At 41.3% G+C, this 23,386-nt stretch overlaps 1 protein-coding gene across 1 annotated transcript in view; it reads left to right on the forward strand.

Annotated features, from left to right (window-relative positions):
• Positions 1–1,756: 1,756 nt before the first annotated feature.
• PLXNC1 (plexin C1) overlaps positions 1,757–23,386 on the forward strand; it is a 70,206-nt gene continuing 48,576 nt past the window's right edge. The window contains exons 1-6 of the mRNA XM_085046634.1: positions 1,757–2,931; positions 12,746–12,868; positions 14,202–14,336; positions 16,364–16,464; positions 21,560–21,674; positions 22,680–22,824. Coding sequence (XP_084902760.1) covers positions 1,984–2,931; positions 12,746–12,868; positions 14,202–14,336; positions 16,364–16,464; positions 21,560–21,674; positions 22,680–22,824 — 1,567 coding nt within the window. The 5' untranslated portion in view covers positions 1,757–1,983. The remainder of the gene's footprint in view (positions 2,932–12,745; positions 12,869–14,201; positions 14,337–16,363; positions 16,465–21,559; positions 21,675–22,679; positions 22,825–23,386) is intronic.

Below are 23,386 nucleotides of genomic sequence, written 5' to 3' on the forward strand. Positions count from 1 at the left end.
AAACAAAAAGCCTGAGGAACAGGTCTCTGCAATACATGCAGAGTGTGGTGATTTTGCAAAAGGACAGATGTTTGAAGAAGACAACCTGTTGCTGGACATGCTCTGTGGTCAGAAACAGAGATGTCTTGCAGTTAGGATGCTGACATGCTTTGCTGTTTAGCCTCATCACTTGTGAGCAAGATAAAGATCACTGACGGTTTTATATTTAAACTGAAAACAAACTAGAAGGCAAGGTAGTGTGCAATGCACTCCAGTGTGACATGTCCAGCCTCCTTTGCAAAGATGTATAAATGGCATTTCTGTACACAGTCTGTTTTGGTGATATGGGCATGAGGATTTACTTTGCCTACATGTTGACTAGAAGTTCAATCCTTCACGGGTAGCTGCAGGCAGTGTTTGTTAGCACATAGAGCATCTCTTTGCATCTGGCAAGAAGAAAGATTGTGCAATGATTCTGTTCCACACCCTCTGCTACATTTTGCAGATTTTGGATGCATTTTGAAGTCACTATACAAGAGATAAGCAGATGGGTTGTGGAGGGCTGTGAATTTCATGGTAATATTTGTCCTAGACACTCTTTACTGCAAAATGATTGAATATTTTTGCTGACCAGAGCAACATAAATTCTTGCACAATAACTGCTGCTGGGTAGAGTAATGGAGAAAGATGACAAAAATTTGCTAACTTTGTTGCACTTCCTACTTGAAATGTTGCACTTGACTGATTCATACAGAGGCTACTTTTGGTCTAATTTTTACAGTTCCACTTATTCCTGCTATCAAGCTACTTCAAGACAAAAGCAGCATAAATGGAGGGTCAGATGACTTCTCGGTTTTGAAAATTACATCCTCTTCTCAGGAAGGCAAAGGGCCCTACGCCCATCCTCACCCAGAGTTTCCAGAGACACCCAAGAGAGAACACTGAAAGGCATCGTTGCTACCTTCATTTTCCTTTAAAATTCAGCAAAACGGTAATTTACTGTAAGCTGAGCATGCGACCTATACTTCACATTTTATTGAGCCTCAGCCAGCAGTGACCGAGTGGGAAATGAAGTATATCAGTAGTACCATTCAACGTGGCCCATCCTGTCCCCAGTGTGAGTTGGGATGGGCGTCCATCTCTCAGCAGCACAGCTGGAAAGGGACAGGTTTTTTGTGTGCCCTGCAGGACTCGGGAGAACGCCGAGAGCCTTTGTTCTGCCTCAGGCAAGACCAAGATCTAACCAGGGATTTCTGACCCCTCCAGCCTCCCGCTCCGGGTGGCACGGACCGACTGGTTGACGCGGGTGCTGTTTAGCAGGGCGGTTCTGCGGTGCACTCGAACGGGGACAAACCGGGTTTCCAAGCTCGCAGCGGGCGCTGCCGGTGCCCGGCAGAGTCTGACCCCACGCCCAGAGCCGGCACCCTCAGCGGACCGGGCCACCGGCTGCCCCGCCTCGCATCTCCAACCCTGGTCGCCCACTGCCCGCGGGCGGCTTCAGCGGGGCCGGGAGCGAGGCAGAGCGGGTGCACGGGTGCCGCCCCGCCCCGGAGAGATCCCCCTGCCCCGCTGCGCCGGAGGGGTCCCGCTGCGGGACCGGGTGCTGAGCGCCGCCGGGCGGGGTGGGTCTCGCTCCCCTCCGCATCTCGCCGCGCCGCTGCGAGGCGGCCGAGGTGGGCTCCCGCGGCGCCGCCGCCGCCCACCGTCCGCGGCGAGGCGGGCCGGCGGGGCCGGGGGGCGGAGGGGGAGCGGCGGCGCACGGCGGCGAGGTGGCTCGGCAGCCCTCCCGGAGGAGCCCGGCCCACCTCTCCCGTGCAGGCACCCCCTCCTCCCCGCCCCGAAAGAGGAACTCCCCGCCCGCGCAGCCCGGCCGCGGCGCACGGAGAAGCGGCGGCGGCGGCAGCGGCGGCAGCGCGCCCGGCCCCTCCGCGCACCATGGCGCAGCAGCGCCCGCCGCCCGCCGCCGCCTGAGGCGCCCCGCGGCGCCGAGCCGAGCCCGCGCCCATGGCGGCGCCGCCGCCCGCCCTCAGCTGGGCGCTGCCCCTGCTGGCGGCGCTGGCGGGCGCCGCCGGACCCCAGAGCTTCGAGCTGCCGGGGGCCCCCATCGACAACATCGAGGTGAGCGGCGGCGCCGTGCTGGTGGCGGGCGGCAGCTGCCTGTACGAGCTGCGGCCCGAGCTGCGGCCCCGGCGCCGCGTGGTGCCGGCGGCGGGGCAGGGCTGCGGGGAGCCCCGCGGCACGCGCAGCAACCTGCTGCTCTACTATGAGGAGGCCCGCGGGGTGGGCGTCCTGCTGACCGGCTGGACCCAGGATGGCGGCGCCTGCCAGGTGTGGGAGCAGCCGTCCTACCGCCTGCGCTTGAACCAAAGCGAGGTGGTCAGTTGCCTGCCCGACGGCTCCACCGCCGGCGTCGTCTTCCAGCAGGCCGGCGCCTGGTACCTGGCCGTGGCGGCCACCTACTCGACCAGCGCCGACACGAACCACCTGCACTGCGAGCCCTCGAAGTCGGACAAGGAGACCGTCATCACGGTGCGCAGCATGGTCAACCTGAAGTCCAAGGAGGAGCTGGGCATCATCAAGCGCAAGGAGGAGCCTTTGCACTTTGTTGACGCGCTCCAGTGGGGAGATCACCTTTTCTTTCCCTACTACACGCTGAAGGCCAGGTTGGGCAATAACACGGAGCCGCCCAGCATGGCTGTCCTGCGCCAGCTGCGCCCTTCCGAAGGTGGCCTTACTTTGCAAGGGCACGTCTATTTGGACTGCGGGTGCAGGAGCCTCATTGTTTCCTCCAGCCTGGTCCGCCAGGGTGAGCGCGGCTGGTGGGTGGGTGTTTTCCGCCACAGCCACAATGCCAAGGCCTGGAACACTACCGCCGTCTGCATCTTTGGGATGGAGGAGATGAAGGAGCAAGCCTGTGCCTCCACGCACTTCAATATGAACGGGAAAAGCTGTGTAAGTCCGGGCATCATTTTGCTAAGCTTTCATCCTGCACGCCCTTGTTGACACTTATTGTTGTGGCTGGTGGCTCTGTGCATGATTCATGGGGTGTCCCTGACCTGGAGGCACATGAAGTTTGCGGGAAACTTCAGAGCCACAGCAGGCTTTGCACATCAACCCTGGCTCTGGTAGCCCTCCTGATTTCCCCAGCTCTCTCTGTTTCTAAAAAGCTGATCCCTTACCAGATCCTGGTATACTTCCCACCTACCTGTTGGGAAAGACACATCTGAGGGAGCACCTGAGGGCATCCTGGGTCAGGACTGAGTCTTAGGCTCCTCTCTCGATGTATCCTTTTCTGCCTAGAATTAGTCATATTTAATTTTATTTTCCATACAGCCTAGATAAAGCATCTCCTACCTTATTCTGTGCATTCACATCTCATGTCATTTCAGCTACATCAGAAATGAAAAAAGCCCATCAAATTGACTCAGTGCACTGGGCTGTGTGCACTGTTATCCCTATCACTCACTAGTTGTCTGTGGTTGCTTGTTCAGTGGTAGCTATTTCCCAAGCCTCTTGGGATTGGCCTTGCTTGAGAGTGCTCTCACAGCCACCTCCTCAAACCCTTGTGTGCAGGAGACAATAAGTGATACCTCTTCGTTGTTGCAGTGGTTGCCTTTGCACAGACAGTGGTATCCCATGGTGTTTCCCATGACAGCTACTTCAGTAACACTCTCTCTTCAGCTCCTTCCTCCTTTTTGGGGTGAGTGGGGCACATGGAGGGCAGGATAGGCAAGGCTACTGGCTTTGCTGTGGCCTCAGTAGTAAAGAAATTACCGAAAAATTATACTCAAGAAGCTAAAAATGTAATTAAGATGTATAAGGTGTTTTTGCAAAGCCTGTCCATGTTTTTAAGTTGCACTGAGAAGACTTTCCAGAGCTATGGCCACGGGGCTGCTGAAAAGTATCGAGGAGAACCATAGGTGATCAAGTGATGCATCATAAAGCAAACCCTAAGCTTTTTGCAGTTCCCACACCATCCAGGGACTTTGTAGCTAAGCTTCTGAATCCTTGATGTGTTATGATAGGAATTTCTTGGAAATTCCTTGAAAGAAGTGCAGTAGATTTACTGTCACTCCTTGGCTTTCCAAGTCTAACTCATAGCGGAGTGCAGTGCTGAGATTTTTCCAAATACAGACTTCCAGAGGGCACGTGTGATTCAGTCTGCTCATCTCCCTGCTGAGCTGTGAGACTATTGCCAGTGTTAGAGGACGTGGTTGTGAATGAGAACCCCATATGTGGGTGAGACAACTGTGCTGAAGTAAATAGTGAAACTCACTACGGAGCCAGAGCCAATCCTTTGATTTCCAGTGCTAGCTTATTGCTTACTGCATGATTTCTGTGCTCCCACAGAGCAAACTTTCTGAATGAATTTGATGTCTCGTTCTGATCCCAAAATACCTATTTGCTTGTTGGAATTGTAGTTTGTATTGTTTGTTCCTCATTACTTGTGAAGTTTCCTAGTGAAGTGCTTTCTGAGCCTGCTAAACAAAACAGAAAAAGAAACCTTCCTGGGTTGTAGATTCTTTCTAAACACTACAAAAGCTCATGCAAGATATTTCAGAAGAGCCTCATGGATCTCACAGAGTATCACTGCAGGTAAGGTGAGGCACATATTTCTGTTCACAGGGCAATTTGGTGTCCCCATTGCCTCTCAAGGCCTGAGTCTCAAAAATCAATGAGCCACTTGTTTCAGGATTGATCTGATTCAGATCAGACTCCTGTGATTCCAGAGTTACTTTCATGTCCCAAAAGGCTCATCCCTTCTGGAAATTTAGATTATTTTTGAGTATAATGCTGAAGAATCTCAACTGTAACAATCTTTAAAAGGATTTCTTGCTTAACCTCATGTCTCTAACCATGATGATGTTATTGATTGTGATATTTTGGCACAAGAAATGCCGTTTACCACTGAGAGAAAAGTGGTATTGTAATATTTTGTAAGATAGCAGGACATCTGGGTCCTGTGAAGTAGTATGACCTATAACATCACATGGCTAATTAGCTCTCCTTTTTGAGCTAATTATATGTGCTTATGGTGTATAAACATAGAAATAAATGCATGTAGTTCAGCTTTAATGTTTTGTAATACCACAGAAGGTTAGGCTAGGCTATTGCAGAATAAGTTTGGAGATGACAGGCCCATATGCTGCTGCTTCTGGGTTGTTTTAGACCAGATTCTTCTTCTGTCTCTCACCAAAGTATGGGAGTCCCTGCAATCATGAAATATGCCGTTCTTGGACTCAGAAACACACGGGCTTCAGAGCTGACAGGAAGATGGAGTGTGGCACGTCCATCAGTGTGCAGCTTGCAGCAGTGTGTGCAATGCTAGCAGCGGCTCTGGCCAGAAAGGAGTGCCTCTTAGCATGGAGCTGTCAGGAGTACATTGTACTACTACCATGTGTGGGAATGGCCACAAGCAATGGTACTTAATCTGAAGTACTGTGCTTTGAAGTCCAGTCGTTTAAAGGCAGTGTTGGTCCTGAGCAAAGGAATGTGTTGCAGCATTATGAGTACTTTCAGGGAAAGACCTCTCTGGTGCTTGTGGTGAATGGACCGTGCTAAATGTCAGTCTGGATTTTGCATTGCAGATACCATGTGTTGTAGGGTGCTGTGGGTTGTAGCCTGCTGGGTACACTTGAATTCTGGAGCTCAGGTGTGATGTGATGAGGGACACGGATCCCAGATACAGACTGGCAGTTTATGTTGGAATTGAAAATGCAGGGACTCTTTCACTGCAGGAATACAATTTATAGTAAGCATATACATTAGGGAGTAGGCAGTTTGTTTTCCTTCTGATCTTGTCATCCTTCAGATTTCTGTTACTCTGATTACCTTTAGGCAAGACATCCTCTTACTCCTCTCTGCTCACTCAGCTGCGTTTATTTGCGCTGTGTTGAAATTGTGTTTCTCAGCAGGACACTGCAAGAGGGACTTAGCCCAGTGTGTTTGTGGTTCTGAATTCCCTGTTATGCCATTGCTACCTGGTCTACTCTGAACTCATTCCTGTAAGGTATACTGAGCTTTCTGGCCCTAACCCAGTAAAGCACTTAATGACGTATTTAACATTAGGCATATGTAAGTATTTCCATCATCTTCATGCCCATGCATTTAAAGGAAAGCATGTATTTGAGTACTTCACTGGATTGGAACCAAATTGCTTTGCATCCTGTAGGAACTCACCATAGGTGTGTAATCTCTTTAGCTTCGCTTTGCCTCTTAGGCTAAAGGTCATATTGGCATTAAATTTTAATGCTGGATTACAGTCTGTCATTGAAAATTAGTAATTTTTAAGATCCTTGCTTAGCAACTTTAGAAAAAAGTATGTGACTTGTACAAATTCTGTGGAATTGCTCCTTACGAGAACTAGCTAAGTCCATTTTTGTTTTGTGCGGTAGTGTGCATAAAGAATTTTGTCCTAGTTGGATGTGCTAATTCGGGACATATGCAGTACTGGATTCCCAGAGACAGGATCCCTATCTAGCAAGAGGCATGTGGTGTTTCAGACGAAACTACTCTGTTTCAGACAAAACTGAAAATATTTTGCAGTTTTTTATTCAGCTTTTTTTTCTTTGATCCACACCTCTCTTAGTTTTGACTATATCTACTTACATTCACTGTCAGGGCGTATGTGTTATTGGACTCTCTAGCATAGTCTACATGTACATAGGTGCATCTTCTTCACTATTTCCTTAATTAATAAAGGTGAATTTGCCGAATCTCATTCTCAATTTCTTTTGAGAAATCTGACTGAGTACTTAAAAACACAGGAATGGAATTTATCACAAACTTGCTGCAGGAGCTAGTGAACTTTAAGAAAAGCTTTTCTTCAGTTATTCTGTGTCTGAGCAGGAGCTACAAGGATCTGATGTCTCTCACAGAGAAGCCAGGATGCTGTGAGTCACATCCTAGTAGATGAGTAGGAAAAGTGTTCAAATTGGAGAACATCAACAGGAGAGAGATGTAGAGTGTTACCTAATCACAATAATGACAAATCTGGAAATTGGTTTTGCCATTAAAAAAGTTGCATGAGAAGAAAAGGATTCAGGGAGGTTCAAGGATTCACCATTTTTCTGATAGGAAATCCCCAAAAAATTGTTAGGTCCATACCTGTAAGAGAGAGAATTGCTGTAGTTTATATTAAGGTCTTTATTTTATGATGTAAAAAGGCTAAGTAGTTTTGACAGTTACTAAAAGATAGGTTATCTTGGTTGGATTTTCATCTATTATTTAATGCAAGTAAAGACTTGTAACAGTCTGTCCTTTGAACTTTTTCATTTTTCATTGGTTGATACATATGAAGGTTGGTATATGCCCCTTAGTTTATCAAACATACTTTGGAATCCTAGGACAAATGCTAGCTGGTATAAGCTCTACCGAAATGAGATTTTGAAGTCAACAGAGTCACATCAGTTTAATTATGTCATTTAATTTGCAGGAACAACATTTGAATTTGTGTGGTAACTCATTCCAGAATGATTCATGGTCTTTTATTTAAGGAAAGAATTACAGACTTCTAAATATAATTTTGTATCAAAATTGTTCCTGTAATTAATTTGCTCGTAGTAAAGTCAATCTCCTGTGTATTACAGACTGCTAGTATTGCATCTGATGTTTGATGGATTTCTAGAGTTACGGTTTTTGAAGTGATTGTTTCTGTCTGATTACAATGAGTTTCCAGTTTATCCCTGTTTAATGTGGGAAGTAAGCCATGGGAAACTTGTCAACTCTTACACTCCAGGGATGGGATGGGGACTGTGCAACCTCTCTGGACAACCTGTTCTGCTTGATTGCCCTCATAGTGAAGCTTTTTAATCTCCTGTCCCCTAGAAACCTCCACTGTTTCAGTTTGTGTCATTATCTCTTGGTATCTTACATACACCTCAGTCAAGAGCCTGGCTTTTTTTCTTAGGTCTCTCTGAAATTGTCTCTTCTGCAGGCTGAACCAGCCCACTTGTGGAAAAGACCTTTAAGATCACAAATCAAACTGTTAACCCAACACTGCTGAATCTACCTCAAAACCATGTCCCTAAGCCCCACATGTACAAGTCTTATAAATACTTCAGGTTGGCCAAGCATGATTTATCCTTGTTAAATTTATGCTGGCTTTTCCCAGTCACTTCTTGTTCGTCTTCTTGTGTCCAGGAATGGTTTCAAAGAGGATTTTCTCCATGATTCTCCCAGGAAAAACTGAGACCAACCAATGTGTGGTTCCCTGAAAAGTTCTTGTTTTTTTTTTTGAAGATGGATGCAGTATTTTTATTCAGTTGGAGACTTCACCTGATCTCCACACCTTTGAAATATGAGAGAATAAACTTTCAGCTTCATCAGACAGTCTCTCAGCATCTTCCTACAGATCCCATCTGTCCCTAAAACTTCTAAAAGCTGAAATTTCTTAAGAGATCTCTGGCTTAATCCTCTTCCAGTACTGGTAGTTTCTCTCCTCCTTGAGCTCTGTCTGTATAAAGGACCACATGATGTTTCTGGTGAAGTCCAGAGCCATGTCTGCATCCACTGTCAGTAAATCTATGGAGCTATTCAGCAGCTGATGTGTATTTTCATTGTTTATTCTCTTATTGCTCATGTGGTAGTGGAAGCTCTCCTTGTTGCCCATAACATACCTTGCCAGTTTCAAAACCAGGTGAGTTTGGGTTTTCCTAGCACCATTCCTGTGTGTCCTGGCAGTTCCTTCTTAGTCACTTCTTCCTGCTTCCACCTCCTTTATGCTGTTGTTCTGCAGCGTAGTTCAGTCATGACTTCCCTGCTTAGCTAGAGGCCATGTTGTGATATGTCTGCTTGTTTTCCTGAATTGTGTGCTTGAAGGAGATTGTACTGAAAGACCTGCTAGCTTACTTGGAGCTCTGTTTGCCTTCAAAGCTGACTCTCAGGGGATCCCAGTGACCATTTCCCTGAATACACTGAAGCCTGGTCTCCAGCTCTCTACTCTGATTATCACATCTCTGGTCAGTTCTTCCTTGTTTTTGAGTAGCAGATCCAGAAGAGCATTACTCTTGACTGACCCCCCAGTTTAACAAAGCCTGGGGTCCCATCTCATTCACTTTGTCCCCAGGGCTTTGTAGTCCTGATCTGCACTAGGCCATGTCTTTGGTGCCCACGTGGATGTGCAACAATGGGTAGTGGTCCAAGAAATAGAAAATTACTGGCAATTTCTCAGAAGTGTAATTGGTAGGGTCCCCTAAAAAAAAGCCCCAGCCTATTTTACCAGCGTGTTAAAACTGTTTAACAAGTGTGTGCCTTCATCCCTCACAGTCACCTACCACTTCCTTTTGCTCTCTGCTAACACTTTGTTCAAGCTTAGTTGGTTTCAAAGCCTTCCTTAATGGAGCTTGTTTTCCCTCATTGGTTATTAGGACATTTTACCACTACTGTCAACTTAGATCTGAGGGCAGAGAAGGACCATTTCTGCTGCTGTGAGGAGTCACAAGTTTCTAGCTTCCCCATCTCAGGAGTCTCCATCAGCATCTTGCTCAAGCATAGCCTCTGACTGTTCTTCCTGCCTTGCATCATGAGCCTCAGGATTTGCCTCTGCAAGGTCTCTCTGAAGACTGTCTGATTTTCTAGTCATCCTTGATTTTTTGCTGTCTGCTCACCTGGACTGGCTTGCCCGCCTAACACTGCTGGGCAATGCACAAGTTAAAAAACTTCCTGGAAATACAATTTGGGAACAGTTAATCTCCTAATTCCCTAGCCCTAATAAAGGCTCACTGCATGCCCCAGTGTTTGTCACCCTCTGATACAGTAAAAATTGATGGAGGTGTTTAAAGGATGGTGAACTTAAGAAAGAAGAATGAGATTCCAGAAGTCTCTTACCCCCTAGGAAAAACATCTCTCTATTGTTTTGGTGTTGCCTATTGCTATACACTGCTTACCAATCTTGTGTGCTTTTCTATAGCTGCATCTGTTCTTTCACTCTGGTGCTCAAACCCTTTATTTTTGCTTTTTGGACAGCTGCAATATGATGAGTGCTGCGTGAGCTAAAAATGCTGCCCTTTCCTCTGAGGCACGCAATGTAGAATAATCAGGAGGAAATCAAGACAGAAAGTAGAAGTGTGAATATGGTGCTGCAGCTGGAGTCATATGGAGATATAGCTGAAAATGAAATGCCAAATAGAAAACGAGTACAAATACCTTCCATGCCAATAACCAAACAACTATAGACTTTAGAGGGACTACAGAATAGAATAGAAGAGGGAGCAGAAGAATTTAAAAAAAGACAGGTCTTATGGAGTGGTATTGTCTTTTCTTTTGCTTTCCTTGGTTTTGTATGCCCCTGAAAATGTTACAGGATAGACAAACAGATGACCATGGAGATGAATGACTCTTCAAGTATAAAGGAAGTTTAGACTGTAAATGCATTTTTAAGAATGGATTTAGCTGTGAAAGAAGCAGCTTGGGAAGGCCCTGTAGCGCTGTAACCCCATTAGTCACAGTGGAGGAGGTAAAAGGACTTGTTAAAAAAATAAATGGATATGGAAAAGGGGTGACAGAAGGGTGAAAACAGCAGCTGCACCCTGGAGGGAATGGGCAAATTGGAGAAACAGGTTGCAAAAGAGAGAAGGCAATTTTTGTTGTGACTGTCCACCGTCTGAATTCCCCCTCTTCTTATCCGTATTAGTTCAATGTCGCGTTGACCCTCCCTCTAGCAAGCAGAGGGAGGGGAGGAGACTTCCACACTTGTCAGTATTGGTTCTTCAGTCAGATGAGGAGGATGCAGTGATATGACATTGGTTATTTTACTAGTATGTGGGTCAAAATAAAATCTGGCAGCAAAGCTTTTCAGAAACCGGGTGAGTATTCCTCTTTTCTGTGATCTTCTTGTGCAGAGTCTGTGAGGAAGCTAGGGTAATTTGTCTTTCTTACACTACTACATGGTGCACTGCAGAAAATCTGTTTCTAATTTTGGTGGAAATGAAAGCCTGGAAGCTCCACTTCCTCACTCCTTAGCCTGAGTGAAGACTCATTGTATCCACTAGTTCTGGAGTTGTGTTGCTTTCTAATCTGGTAATAAAGTGAGCTAACTTTTTCCACCTTAAAATGCTTGCAATCACACCCCGCCCCACTCCACTATCTAGCTCAGACCTCTGGGGTATTGGATTCCCGTGACCAAGTACATTTTACTGAAATTCTGTGCCAGTACCTGACAGTTCCTGTTCTTCCATCTGCATGGAAAAAAATAGTGACTTTAAATATGAAAGTTAATCAAGTCTTGTTTTACTCCAAGTGGCTGTTCTTTCAAGCTAATTAAAATAATTCAGGTGACTGAAGAACATTTTAATTGACTTGGGATTACAGTTCAGAAAAAAAAGTATTTCTACTGGAAAGAACTTTTGGGGTTAAGCCAGCATCATAGTATGCAAGAGAGTTGAATTCAGCTGTTACCCTGTTATGGATTTGCTTCATAACTTTGAGAAATGCCTTCACCTTTCTTCTAAATGTCAGTTTTGATGGTCCATTCTCACACTTTGTTTTGTGCATTAAAGTGAAATAGGCTCTTGCACTCAGAGGGTTCCTACAGGTTTAGAAATCCATGCTTGAGGCTGAAATTCTGGACTTTGTAAGCTAACCTTCCGGGCTTATTCCCAAGGACCTGGTCTTACCTGGGTTCTTGTCCCTGCCTCTTCATGCCTGCCATTCCTTTGTGCCAGCACTGGTGCCTGTGCAGCCACACGTTCATGTGATGAGGAGCATGACTCAAATGAAGATTTAGGTAGGTAGGTAGATTTACAGAGTATTTTCTAGGCACATAATTTCCTTAACTAAGTTCACTGAAAAACTTGATACTAATAGAGGGAAGGGGAAGTAAAGCTTGGCTGGGGCTGGATCCATTTGAAGAGAAGGTGGGATCACACCTTTGGCAGTATCTGCCAGAGAGATTGCCTTAGAGCAATTAGAGGACTTTAAAACGGAGTTACTGCTTACTGAGGAGACACCTGGGCTTCTAGGGAGTTCCCCTGGTAAATGGTTCTATTCTCACACATGTAGATTTCCTTTCAACATTTGATCTTCTACAATCAGAGTTACTTGGTTTGGTTTTTCATTCCACAAGATACAACGATGGTTTTTTTCATGAGCTGCTTACATGTGTTTGCCACTTAACTTCCTCCAGGTGGGATGGAGAATTGAGGGTAACGTTGATTTTAAAGCTCACACAGCTACATTTATGTTCTCCATGACATGAACATTATATTGCTTTCTCTCGGTTTTATGTTTATGTAATACACAAGTCTCTACTTCCTCTAGTGTCAAGGAGGATGAAGGTTTGCATTTTTATACACACCCACACAATTTGTTTGAAGTGTCTCCTTTCTCCAGAGTATTTGCATGCCTGTAAAGGTGACTGCTGAGTGTATCTGTAGTCTTCAGGTGATGGTAAAGCATGGCTTCATTGAGAAGACCTGGCAATTCAGAGTAACCCCTTGACATTATGTCCCAAAAAAGAGAAATTACATTGCAAAATAACTTACTGCTGCTAGGCCAAGTCTGTATCCCACTGAAGTCAGTGATTTAGCTGCAGCAGATGTAATCTTTGTCATAGATTACATATATATTGTCATATATAAAAAACTAGTTTTGAGTCTAATTTCCAATAATGTGTTGCTCTGAAACTGTGTCAGAATTGGAATATTACTCAAAGCATTGTCTCAGGTTGGGTTCTCTGAGAATCTTTCTAAGGACTCTTCTTTTTCTTAAAGTTTTGGAGTATAGGTGAATGACTTTTTAATAAGTTTTTCTTATATCTCATTTTCAGGAGGCACAATCAATCAAGAAATTACCTACCTTGATTCACTCTGGACTGGTGGCTGTTTATGGCACAGTTGTTTTGAATCGTGTAGTTCTCTTTTTGGGAACAGATGATGGACAGTTACTGAAGGTAAGCTGAGTGTAGCAGTTCTTCCCTTCTCCACCAGCTGCTGCTGTGTTCAAGTGGGTAAATGTTTCCAGGTTTATTCACTAGATTATAAGCAAATATGATCCCCTGAATCTCTGTTTCTTTTTTGTTTGTGAGAGAACTGCTGTATGGTCATTTGGAGAGCAAGATAACTTTCAAAAGCAGTTATGTAGCCTGCCTAAAATTAAAACAAGCATTTCATTAAAATGCTAATGCCCACAGTATGAATTTACAGACTGTGGAGTTCTCAATTATTTTGCCTTGTTTCCCTCCTTGCTTTGATTTTTCAGTAGAAATATTAAATATTGTTGGATTTTGGAAGCGTGTTTGTTTGTTTGTTAGCTTATCTGTGTGATGTGAATAGCTGTCCATTAGAGAGAACAGTCAAGATTCATTTTGCCTTAGCTTCTGAATAGTTGACCTACACTAACTTAAATCCATCGCTTGAAAGTGAAAGTCATCTTATCTCATTATCAAACATTTCAACCATCCTGTCAAATGTCTTTTGTACTTTAATTTTTTCTGGGTTTTGCAAAAATGTGCATTTCCTGTCTACACTGCAAAGGATGACTCTCATTCCTTGTCTTTATTAAGCAGACATTTGAGAGGAGTATGGTAGAGACCTTGAAAAGCTTTTGTCCATTTGATTTCATTTTGCTTTTGATAATAATAAATGAAATTGAAATCTTCCATATCATCTTAACACAGTGGAGACCATGAATACATCCCCCTTGTTTAGTCATGAAAAAGCAATATTGTTGTGCTTATTGAATTGCAAAATAAAGTTTCTGTGTTCTCTGGTTCCCTTGAATTTTGTACAAAGGGTGGTGGAAAATGGTAGAGTTGGCAAGGTAAGAAAAAGAAATATCATCACAGGTGTGTACTTAGAGAAACCATTAAGACGCTTGTGTAAGCTCCTTCTTACGTTATGGATGTCTGAATGTTCATTTGTTTTCTGAAGGCTAATACTTTCTTCTCCATTCACAGGAGTAACATGTGATTTTGGGATATAGGCATCTCTTCCACATTCAGTTTCTGAATCAATCAGGAACAGGCTTGGTGGAAGGCATGTTTCATATGCTAAAGCAGTGCCAAATACAGTGCTAAATGTGTCTGGCATGGATTTTGTTGAAATTCTGTCTGGTGGTCTTTTCCTTCATCTTTCTCCAGTGTGAGAGCCAGTGCAGTAGGTGAATTGAATCATGGCATAGTAATTAATCTCATAAGCTTTAATGTAAATGAAATTAGGCTTTTGTTTAAGATGTTGACTGATCAATAAAAGAACTTGGGAATAATTTAATTACACATGTTTTAGGCTATTCTTAATGAGGATATGAAATCTAATTGCCCAGAGGTTTTATATGAAATTGAGGAAGAAACTTCCATTTTCCCCAAACTTCGACTTGATCCTGTGAATAATAACTACATCTATCTGTCCTCTGCCAATAAGGTAAGTACAATATTTAATAAAATAATAAATTAATGTAAACTACTGCTTTAAGGATTTCTGCCACTTTATAAGTGAAGCATCAGTTTGTGTCAGAGTTAGACCTTTAATATCCAAACTGCAGTTACGAACTTTACATATTATATCTGGTTATGTTGTCTAAGTTTGGGCTGCACTCCTGCCGAGCTTGGAAGAGCTTCTACTGTCATGGTGCTGCCCAGTGTTGCTATGATCCAGCAATACCCTTAATGCCATGCTTATTTTATGCCATTCTGCCAAGAGAGTGATGTTTCTGTTTTTCCTGGAGCCAGGAAAATGCAGATCATGCACAGTCATGCTAAGAGATGGCAAAAAAACTTGTACACTTGTTGGAGACAAAGCAATCCAGATGTTGGTAGGTCAGGGTTTGCCAATCAACTAAGGAGTTTCTGAAGTAGAAAAATGTCATCATTTGAGAGATGGCTTTGAAGCCTTAGTTCTGATGAAATCAATGATAAAGCTGTAATCGGTGATAAAATTCCCATTGTCTCCAGTTAGGCATAGACTTCAAAAGAGCAAAACAAAAGCACAATGAGAAGTGAGCAATGTGTGTGCACAGTGAGGCCAAGGAGCTCAGCAGTCTCTGAGAGCTGCTGCACGAGAGCAAACGTGTCGGAGCTGCACGTCAGGCAGTGAGCAGCTCCCCTCCCAGGGGCACATCCTGCAGCAGGGCTACTGAGCGGCAACTCAGAAAATCCCTTTGTCTTGCCAGCAGTGGGGAAGATGGCATTGAAAGCTTAAGGGCTTGCTGTCCATCTTAACTGGACAGCATTTCACCCAGCACTTAATTACCTTCACTTACCATAAAATCACTTTTCTGGCAGTGAACATAGCGTTTTAGCCTGCTGTTTTAGAGCAGGGCTAAGCTGCTAGGAGAACCCCTGACCGATATAAAAAATCTATCACAAATATAGATGAAATCAAAATCTCAGTCAAAAGTAAACATAGATATTCAAAATAAGACTTGAATTTTCTTTAGCTTTGGTAAGAACCAAATTGTTATAGAGGAACAACGGCTTTTAGGAATAAATGCACTTCTCTGATCATCTCTTGGAGCTGAAATAAGGCTTCTAGACCGTCTTTTTTAATTTGATAGTAATCTAGGATTATGACTGGTTTCGAACTGATTGTCTCACACACCTTCAGATAAATTGAATTTTACAATATATGGATGGAAAAAGCAGTAAATATAGTTTTGCAGGAAGCAGTGTATCCTTATTTCTGTTGACAAAATATAGGAACTTCTAATTCTTGCAAATTTGTTTTAAAATTGTTTGAATTAGTTTTTCTTACTAAGATCATTATTTCACATTGTTGTTAATAACATTATTTGTATCTGTATTCAGTATTTGTAATCAGCTTTCTCTTTTTCTTTTTCCTTTCCTTTTCTGAAAATGGCTGGCTAGGATATTCAAGCTGAATGTACAAGTATAGATACATACAATATAGCCACAATTATTTACATTTACTTACTGAAATGGCATTTTCATGCATGCTAAGCAGTTGCATGCGTTTGTTCTAGTGTGCACATGCAGTAACCTGACATGGTGATGCAAACACAGATGCATTTTGTTATGCGCATGCATTTTTGGATGCACCTTCATCAATCATTTAAATATCTCAGTTCTGAGGAGAGGAAAATGGTGTTCTGCTAAGCAGAGCATTATTTGTAAAATATGCTTCCTTTCTATTATTATCTATAATTCACTGCTGATCAGTCTTTCTTGCATTAATCTGCCCATGCTGGCCTTTGAGTAGTAGAACCAAATTATTATTGTCAGAGGTGTTTCATTATCTGATGGCAAAATACAGTGTGTGCAAAATAGGCTGCATATTTCTATCCAAAGGTCTTCTGGCAGAGGGGAATCCATAAGGAGACTTCCCCAGAGGGATTGTGCTTGGTTGCTGTCAGATTTTTAATGGTAACCTTCAACTTTCCTGTTTATGGGGGCTATTTTAATTCAATGTGTTATTGCATTCTCTGGTTTCAGGTGAGAAGAATACCAGTTGCAAATTGCGGTAGATTTGCTTCTGAGCAAGAATGCTTATCTGCACAGGATCCCTACTGTGGGTGGTGTTCTTTGAATCGAAGGTATCTTTTAGTATTTTAGACTGTCATATAAAAGCAGAGATTTATTAGTCAGTGTACATTTTGACTGGCTTGGGGCTATTCAGCATCAAGATTGTATCTACTGAATTTTTATGGAATCGGTCATAGCCATAAATGTGAGACACTTTCTTGTCATGTGAAAGGGAACTCAGCACCTTCTAAAGACTATGTAACCATCAGATTTTTGAGATCTACCCATAAAATACATGTTGGGCTAAGAATAAGAAAAAAATTGCTTTTATAAGAGGTATTTTTGCTTTCCAGATTGATTAATAGATGAAATTCTATACTTGTGCTTGAAGCATCTTAATAGCTTGGAGCATCTTATATATGAGAATGAGAAGAGAGTGCTTAGTTGTCTTCACTATCAATAGTTCCTTTCTTTGGAACCACTGACTTTGGTTTAGGCCAGAGGAGAATTTCTTTCTAAATGCTTAATTCCCACATTTGAATCATTAATTTTGTCACTTTGAAGCATGTTTGAAAGCTATTTTACATCTGGGGCCTGGGCTGGAGAAATTCCTGGGTCATCAGGCCTAGTCTTGACAATTGCAAGCAACCACATCATTTAAAACTAAAATATTAGCAAGGACCATCCTAGGTTTAGATAGGCTTTTTGTCCTTCATGCCCTGGTTGTGTGGCTTCCTGGCAGTCTCATTTTTTGCTGGTTAAAATATGTTTGTTCATTTTTGTCATGTATGTGTATATGGAGAGTTTATATTTATTTTTTCTGGCGCTCACATCACCTTTGCCTAAACAGGTTCCTCCCGCCACCCCCCTCCCCACTCACCTCTTCAGTGTTTTTGTGAAAGCAGTCTCTCTCTTTGCTTTCATTTTGGTGTGCTTGAACAGTGAACTTCACTAAGGTCCTCTCACATGAGACACTCCTTTCTTATCTCCACTCCAGTAATCCTTCTGTGAATTTTGTGCATCCTTTTAAAATAAGGATGGCCAGGACTCCTACAGTGTTCCAGAAGAGATTTCAGCTGTGCCTTGCTTAATGGTGTTTAATCAGTCTGTCCAGGAAGCACCTTGGTGTGTTCTGGGATCACAAATGTCTTTTTCATGACAGCATCACATTGATGGGCCACAATCATCCATGATAAAATAATGCCCCCAGGTCCTTCTCTTTCTTTGTTGTCTTTCCAACTGATGAGTTTCCAGTCTATAACACATATGGGTTGTGAGATTTTTATTGCTGTAGGTACATGTTCTTGTATTTTAGGCTTTGAAATGTCATCCCATTTCAAGGTTATCCAAGTTTTACTGTGTGATATTCTTATCTTCCTTTGCATGGTAATGTTCCCAACTCTGTATCTTCAGATGTCAACAGTGTAAACCTTCTTTTATGCGTCTTTGCCAGTGATTAAAACCTGAAACAAAAGTGCCTGTAAGATGGATTTTTGAGGAATTCCACTAGTAGACTTCTTTTAGAAGATTAATACTACCCATTTTTGTTTGTTTTGGTGTTAACATGATTTTGCTGAAGATCTGCTACTTTGTGTTTGCAAAGGTAGTTATTGGAAGAGGGTAAATATTTATTCTGTAATGGGTTTTCTTCAAACTCTCTTTTGCTCCCTTGTTAGAAACTGTGTATGTTACAATGCTAAGCTTTTTTAGTTTCCTTATAAAGAGATTGTGAATAACTCTTATTATTCAGTAAATCCCCTGCTTATGAGGGGAAACACCAAAAGTTTCCGTCTGATTAAAACAGAAATAATTTACTCTTTTGGAGAAAAAAAATTAGTTACTATAATACGAGTCCTGTTTAACACCCACATAATTTTTTTACTGTTAAATGCTTAAGGTCATTAAATATTTGATTTTGTGAAGAGAGACCTCTGAATGAAACTTTAGGAAAAGAGGGAGACATTTTTAGCCAGTATTTTAGTCAAGGTCCATATGTGTCCACTAAATTCCATAACAATTTTGAGATCAATGACATGTTTTGTACTTTTACAGGGAATGAATTTTCTGTAGAATACACACTCCAGTTTTAAGTAAAATTTACTAGCAATGCTAGTGCTTCAGTTTTAAGGACAGTGTGAATTCAAATCTGGTAGTCTAATGAAAAAATCTGTACATCTCATTGCAAGTGAAAACAAAATGAAACAAAATGTTTCTACTGTTCCTATTTCTACTCTTTCTTCCATAGGGACAAATATATTAATTCTCCTTTTCACTTACTAGCATTCAAACCAGTTAGTCATAGCATTGTGTGATTTCTCCTAATGTTTATAGATCTTCTGTAGATGAATCAGATTTACCTGAATTATGCTGAAATACAACTCCAGTACAAAGTATTGATGTTTTAAGTGCATTTTCCATGTGGAAACAATATGTTATCTAATATGCCCAGACTTACTTTTGAATGTAGTCAGTTCGTGGGACTTCTGTGGACTTTGTTCAGGGGTTGCTACCTCAGAGAAAGAAGGAAGCCAAAACTTTCTCTGAAAGCATGTTCTTCTAACATGAGGAAATCAGTCTGCTTTACCAGGACAGAGAAGGCAAATGTGTTAGGATCTGTAGTTAATACAAGATTAGTGAAGCAGAGACTAGAGTAAATATGGCTGGACCAGTGTGCATAAGTATTGTGTTATCATAGTGAAATAAGAGGATCTCAGTTCCAATTGTGTAGAGGAAACTTTAGTAGTATAAAGAACTAGTTTGCTGTGGAATATTAAAAAAAAATCTTGGCTCTGCTTTTCTTTGTACACATATCTATGCGTGTCTGAAATCGGATCCAAAGGTTTCATACCTTATAACTTCATACTTGTATAGTGTCCAGTTCACCTTTGCAAGAAGCCAGACTTAGTCGTCTGAGTCTGTGTGTTCATTTTCAGAATCATGTGGTTCACAAATAATATTTATGTGTTATATTCATTCAAAGTGCTTGTAATCAATATCAGTTTTCTAAAAATAGGTATATTACAGAATAATTCCGTCTTTAGATGAGTGGAATTATTTTATTCTTGGCCTGTACAGGGCAATTTTGAGAATTTTTGCTGAGGGATATCAGATGTGACTGCTTCCTATGAAAATGACTGGTCTGCACAGCACACTGTTGGGGTGTTAAAGGTCAGCTTTTAGAGCAACAAGGGATGCATTTTTCCCTCACATAAAGACAAGCATGACCCTGGGTCCTGGGTGACATTACTGGTTTTGCTATTAAACTCTCTGATTCTTCATTGCAAATGAGGGAAACAAGTTCTCTGCTTGTGTTCCTCAGGCAGTCTAAGAAAGCAAGTAACTTTCCTGGGATAGTTGTAAATATTCAGTTTGATAAACAGTTTTCCTTTTTAATATTTCAATGTTAACATCACTGAAATGCTTACACTTATACAGTGTCCAGTACTGCAAGTGTGTTGCCTTGCATCTTTACCATTATAATCCTAAACCTGTCAGAAACTCTAGAATATTTTTTGTCTTTCTTTGTTGCCAACATGAGTTACCTACCTGTACATACCTGAGAATCTGATTCATGCACATGTTCATGACAGATCCCGTCTTCTGTGGCTCTTAAACTCTGATGCTAATGAACCTTTGTGATCTCAGAAGGGTGAAGAGAGATATAAATGAGACTGAAATTTGTCCTAGCTCAGGCAGTTTGAAATAGTCCCAATTTATTACAGTATCATTACGATCTGAATGTATTCAGATGCAAAGCCCCACCAGGTTCTTGTGCAGCAGGAACTCAGTTTCCTGAGTTAGACCACAAAGGAAGTGACCTTGTGCTTCACTGCATTCAAATTGCCAACATCTTGATGTGCAGAGAGGATGACTTTATGGTTTCTATGGTTTGTGGGGTTATTTTGGGTATTTTGGAATGTGGATATTTTTGTTGAACATGTTATTTATTCTGGAGAGAAAACACATTATTTGTGAAGCATGTTTTTACAATGAGCTCTTCATGAAAAAGGCCCATGCTTTGCAACTGTAAACTCATTTAGAGTTTTTAGTGAAGGAATGGTTCATTAAGGCAGATGCCACTGTTCATATGATTGAAGCTATACATGCTTCTAGGTTTGGTAGAAAAGTAGGATTAAAACTATTAAATGTTACATTTATTTATAAATATTCAATCTTAATATTAAAATATTAGGATATATTCAGTTAGCACTTACTTGTCTTTAATTGCTAACTATATGACATTATTGGAGTTAATCTATGAATTGTTCATTAACTGTTGACAGCAGATAGTATTTCAAGGATTCACCTTTCAAACTCGTTAATTGTCCAGCAATTCGTATGTTTTTAGTATGTGTAATCTTTGTAGTACATGTGTATCCCAGTGTTTCCTCATTCTTTCTTAATTTTTTGTTGCACAGTTTGTTTCCTGCAATTTGGCATGTCTAACATTTGTATTTACTTTGAGCTATCCTATTTCTGAAATGGATTTTATGCTTGAAGACAGAGAAATCTATTTTGAGCCTTTTCAAATCTGGTGTTTTTAACCAAGTACACTGACATAAAAGGGAAGGATTACCATTCATATCAGTGGATGACACAGGAGATAAGGAAAGAGGATGCATCTCATCAACCATACACATTTGCAGTATAGGTCTACATTTGAGCTTCACTCCCATCCCTTATATCCTCTGGAGAGAACAAGCAGTTTCTACAGTGTGATTAATTTCATTTTTGTGTGAATGTCTAAAACAGGTTAGGTGAATTGTATCCTAAAAGAATGTGTTTCTCCCCATGGAGTGTAGAGGCGGCTGGGGGGCAGCGGGGGGATCAGATCTAGAGCTGTACAATGAAGCAATCAAGTTGGGGATGATGTTTCCATCCCAGACTGCCAATTCCACTGTTACTGGCCAAGCATCTAATACTTGCTTGAGTCCCATTGACTTAACCAAGACCCTCTAGCATATATCAATGCATTGTAATTTATTTTGATAAGCAGAAGGTTTTACTGATTGTTTTCCTGAAGCTTTTTGCAGTTATAACCATATTCCTGTAAAAAAAATCAATAGTGTTCCTGTAAAAAATCAATAACTTTAAATAAGTTGAAGTACAGTGTCTGAAGTCAAAGGCACGATAAGGAGGCTAGTATAATTTTATGTATACTTTTAGGTGCACATTAAAAGAAAATTGTTCACATTCAAACAGCATAAATGGTTGGTATAACATTTCACATGCACCTGATAAAGATCTGAAAATCCTGCTAAGTTTCCCTGCCAAATATCAGGTATGTACACCCAGTTTTATGTGTGTTTATTTATTGTGACTTAAAATGTGTAATTTTGTTGCTTATTGCAGCTTGTCTTCTTTTGTCACCATGTTCCATATATTAGTTTCTCTTACCCCAACAATTGGCAAATATCTTGGAATTCTCTGTAAGATGAATGTGTGAATTAGATAGATGTTCTCTTCCTCTCCTATGAAACATATCCTGAAGCTATACCTCATGATGTTAAGTCAAAAATTCAAAAATTCACTATGTTGATAAAGGCAATCTTTCCGTTGTATCACTGTATCAGCTATTTAAATATTTTCAGTAACTATATATCAAGTGCAGTGTGGAAGTTCTGAGCTTTGCAACAAGTTAGAAAACATTCACTGGGACACATATGCTAAGACAAATTTTTAAGTGCTTGATATTAGTCTATACTTTATCTGTTCACAGCACACACGTCCTTGAATATTTGATTATTAACTATTTTGACTGGCCACTTAATCCACACGCTATTGTTTCTGATTTCCTGATTGAATACACTTATGTAATCATATTTGTAAAGCACTCTCAGCCAGAAACAAAGGATAATTCATTACAAAATAAGTTCTGTTTCATAATTAAGTGCTCTTTGGTCATGGATGCAAACGATCTCACTCTGTGAAGATTTGTACATTCTTACTTAAATATTTTTAAAGGAATATAACAGCATGTAACACTTACAGCAAAATTCTAGTTTTAAAATAAAAATTATTTAAGATTGCTTGCCTAACGTACTGTAAAGATCCATTTAATTTCTGGAAGTAAGCAATGCTTTTACTTTCAGAACCCTTTCTGTATTGCTTCTTCAGTTGGGAGAGTCACTCTTCTTTGAGAGTTTACCTAGTGAATTGTCTGCTTCCAACACAAAAATTTTCATTTTGTGCATTTCATAGTTCGTTGTTTTCTGTAAGACAAGGTGGTGACTTAGACAGTATAACAAAAAAACCCTCTTGTTTTCTTGTTTTTATTGTTTTGTAGGTTGTTGTGACTGCAAATGTAAGCAAAATCCTTACTTTCTGTATGATAAAAATTGTAACAGCTGTTGAAACATTTTATGAAAATGTAGTGCTGAAAAACTCATCCTGTTTCTGCAATCTAACCACTCCTATGATAACTGATAACGGTATGTTTTACTATTACATGTATTTAATGCTTATTCACTGTCTTTTAATACTGTAGATTACTGCATAAATACAGGCCTAATGAGTGGGAAAATACATGTGCATAATGCTCTTTATTAAATGCCATTGAAGAAAAATAGTTAATATTTTGTCAAGTGATTTGAGTGTACTCACACTGTTCTTGGTGACTGAAGTTTTGTTAATATGGAATCCTTTCTAGAAGTAATAACACATATTACCCTATATCTGGCAGCAGCTGCTTCAGTTGACCCTACAGCAGTGCAGTGCTTTAGCATTAGCAGAATATTTTTTTACATGGTTCCATTAATAACTGTCTAAGGAAACTTAAGATAAATGCAATGACAATCAGGCTGGCTGGAGCAATGGAAGCAGTGTTGGTCTAGTGCTCTGCCTTGACAAATTAACCCATCTCTTCTCTCATCTGCAAACAGAATTTGTTTTTGCAAGAAACTGTACTGGCATAAATAAGAGGAAAATCTAATTATAAATGTATGTACAATAAATAATCTTAACATTTAATTAACTATTTCAGTCTAACTTAGA

The sequence above is a fragment of the Lichenostomus cassidix genome, chromosome 1Aa, assembly GCF_008360975.1.
Source record: "Lichenostomus cassidix isolate B80296 chromosome 1Aa, HeHo_3.0, whole genome shotgun sequence".
In the NCBI taxonomy this organism is placed as follows: domain Eukaryota; kingdom Metazoa; phylum Chordata; class Aves; order Passeriformes; family Meliphagidae; genus Lichenostomus; species Lichenostomus cassidix.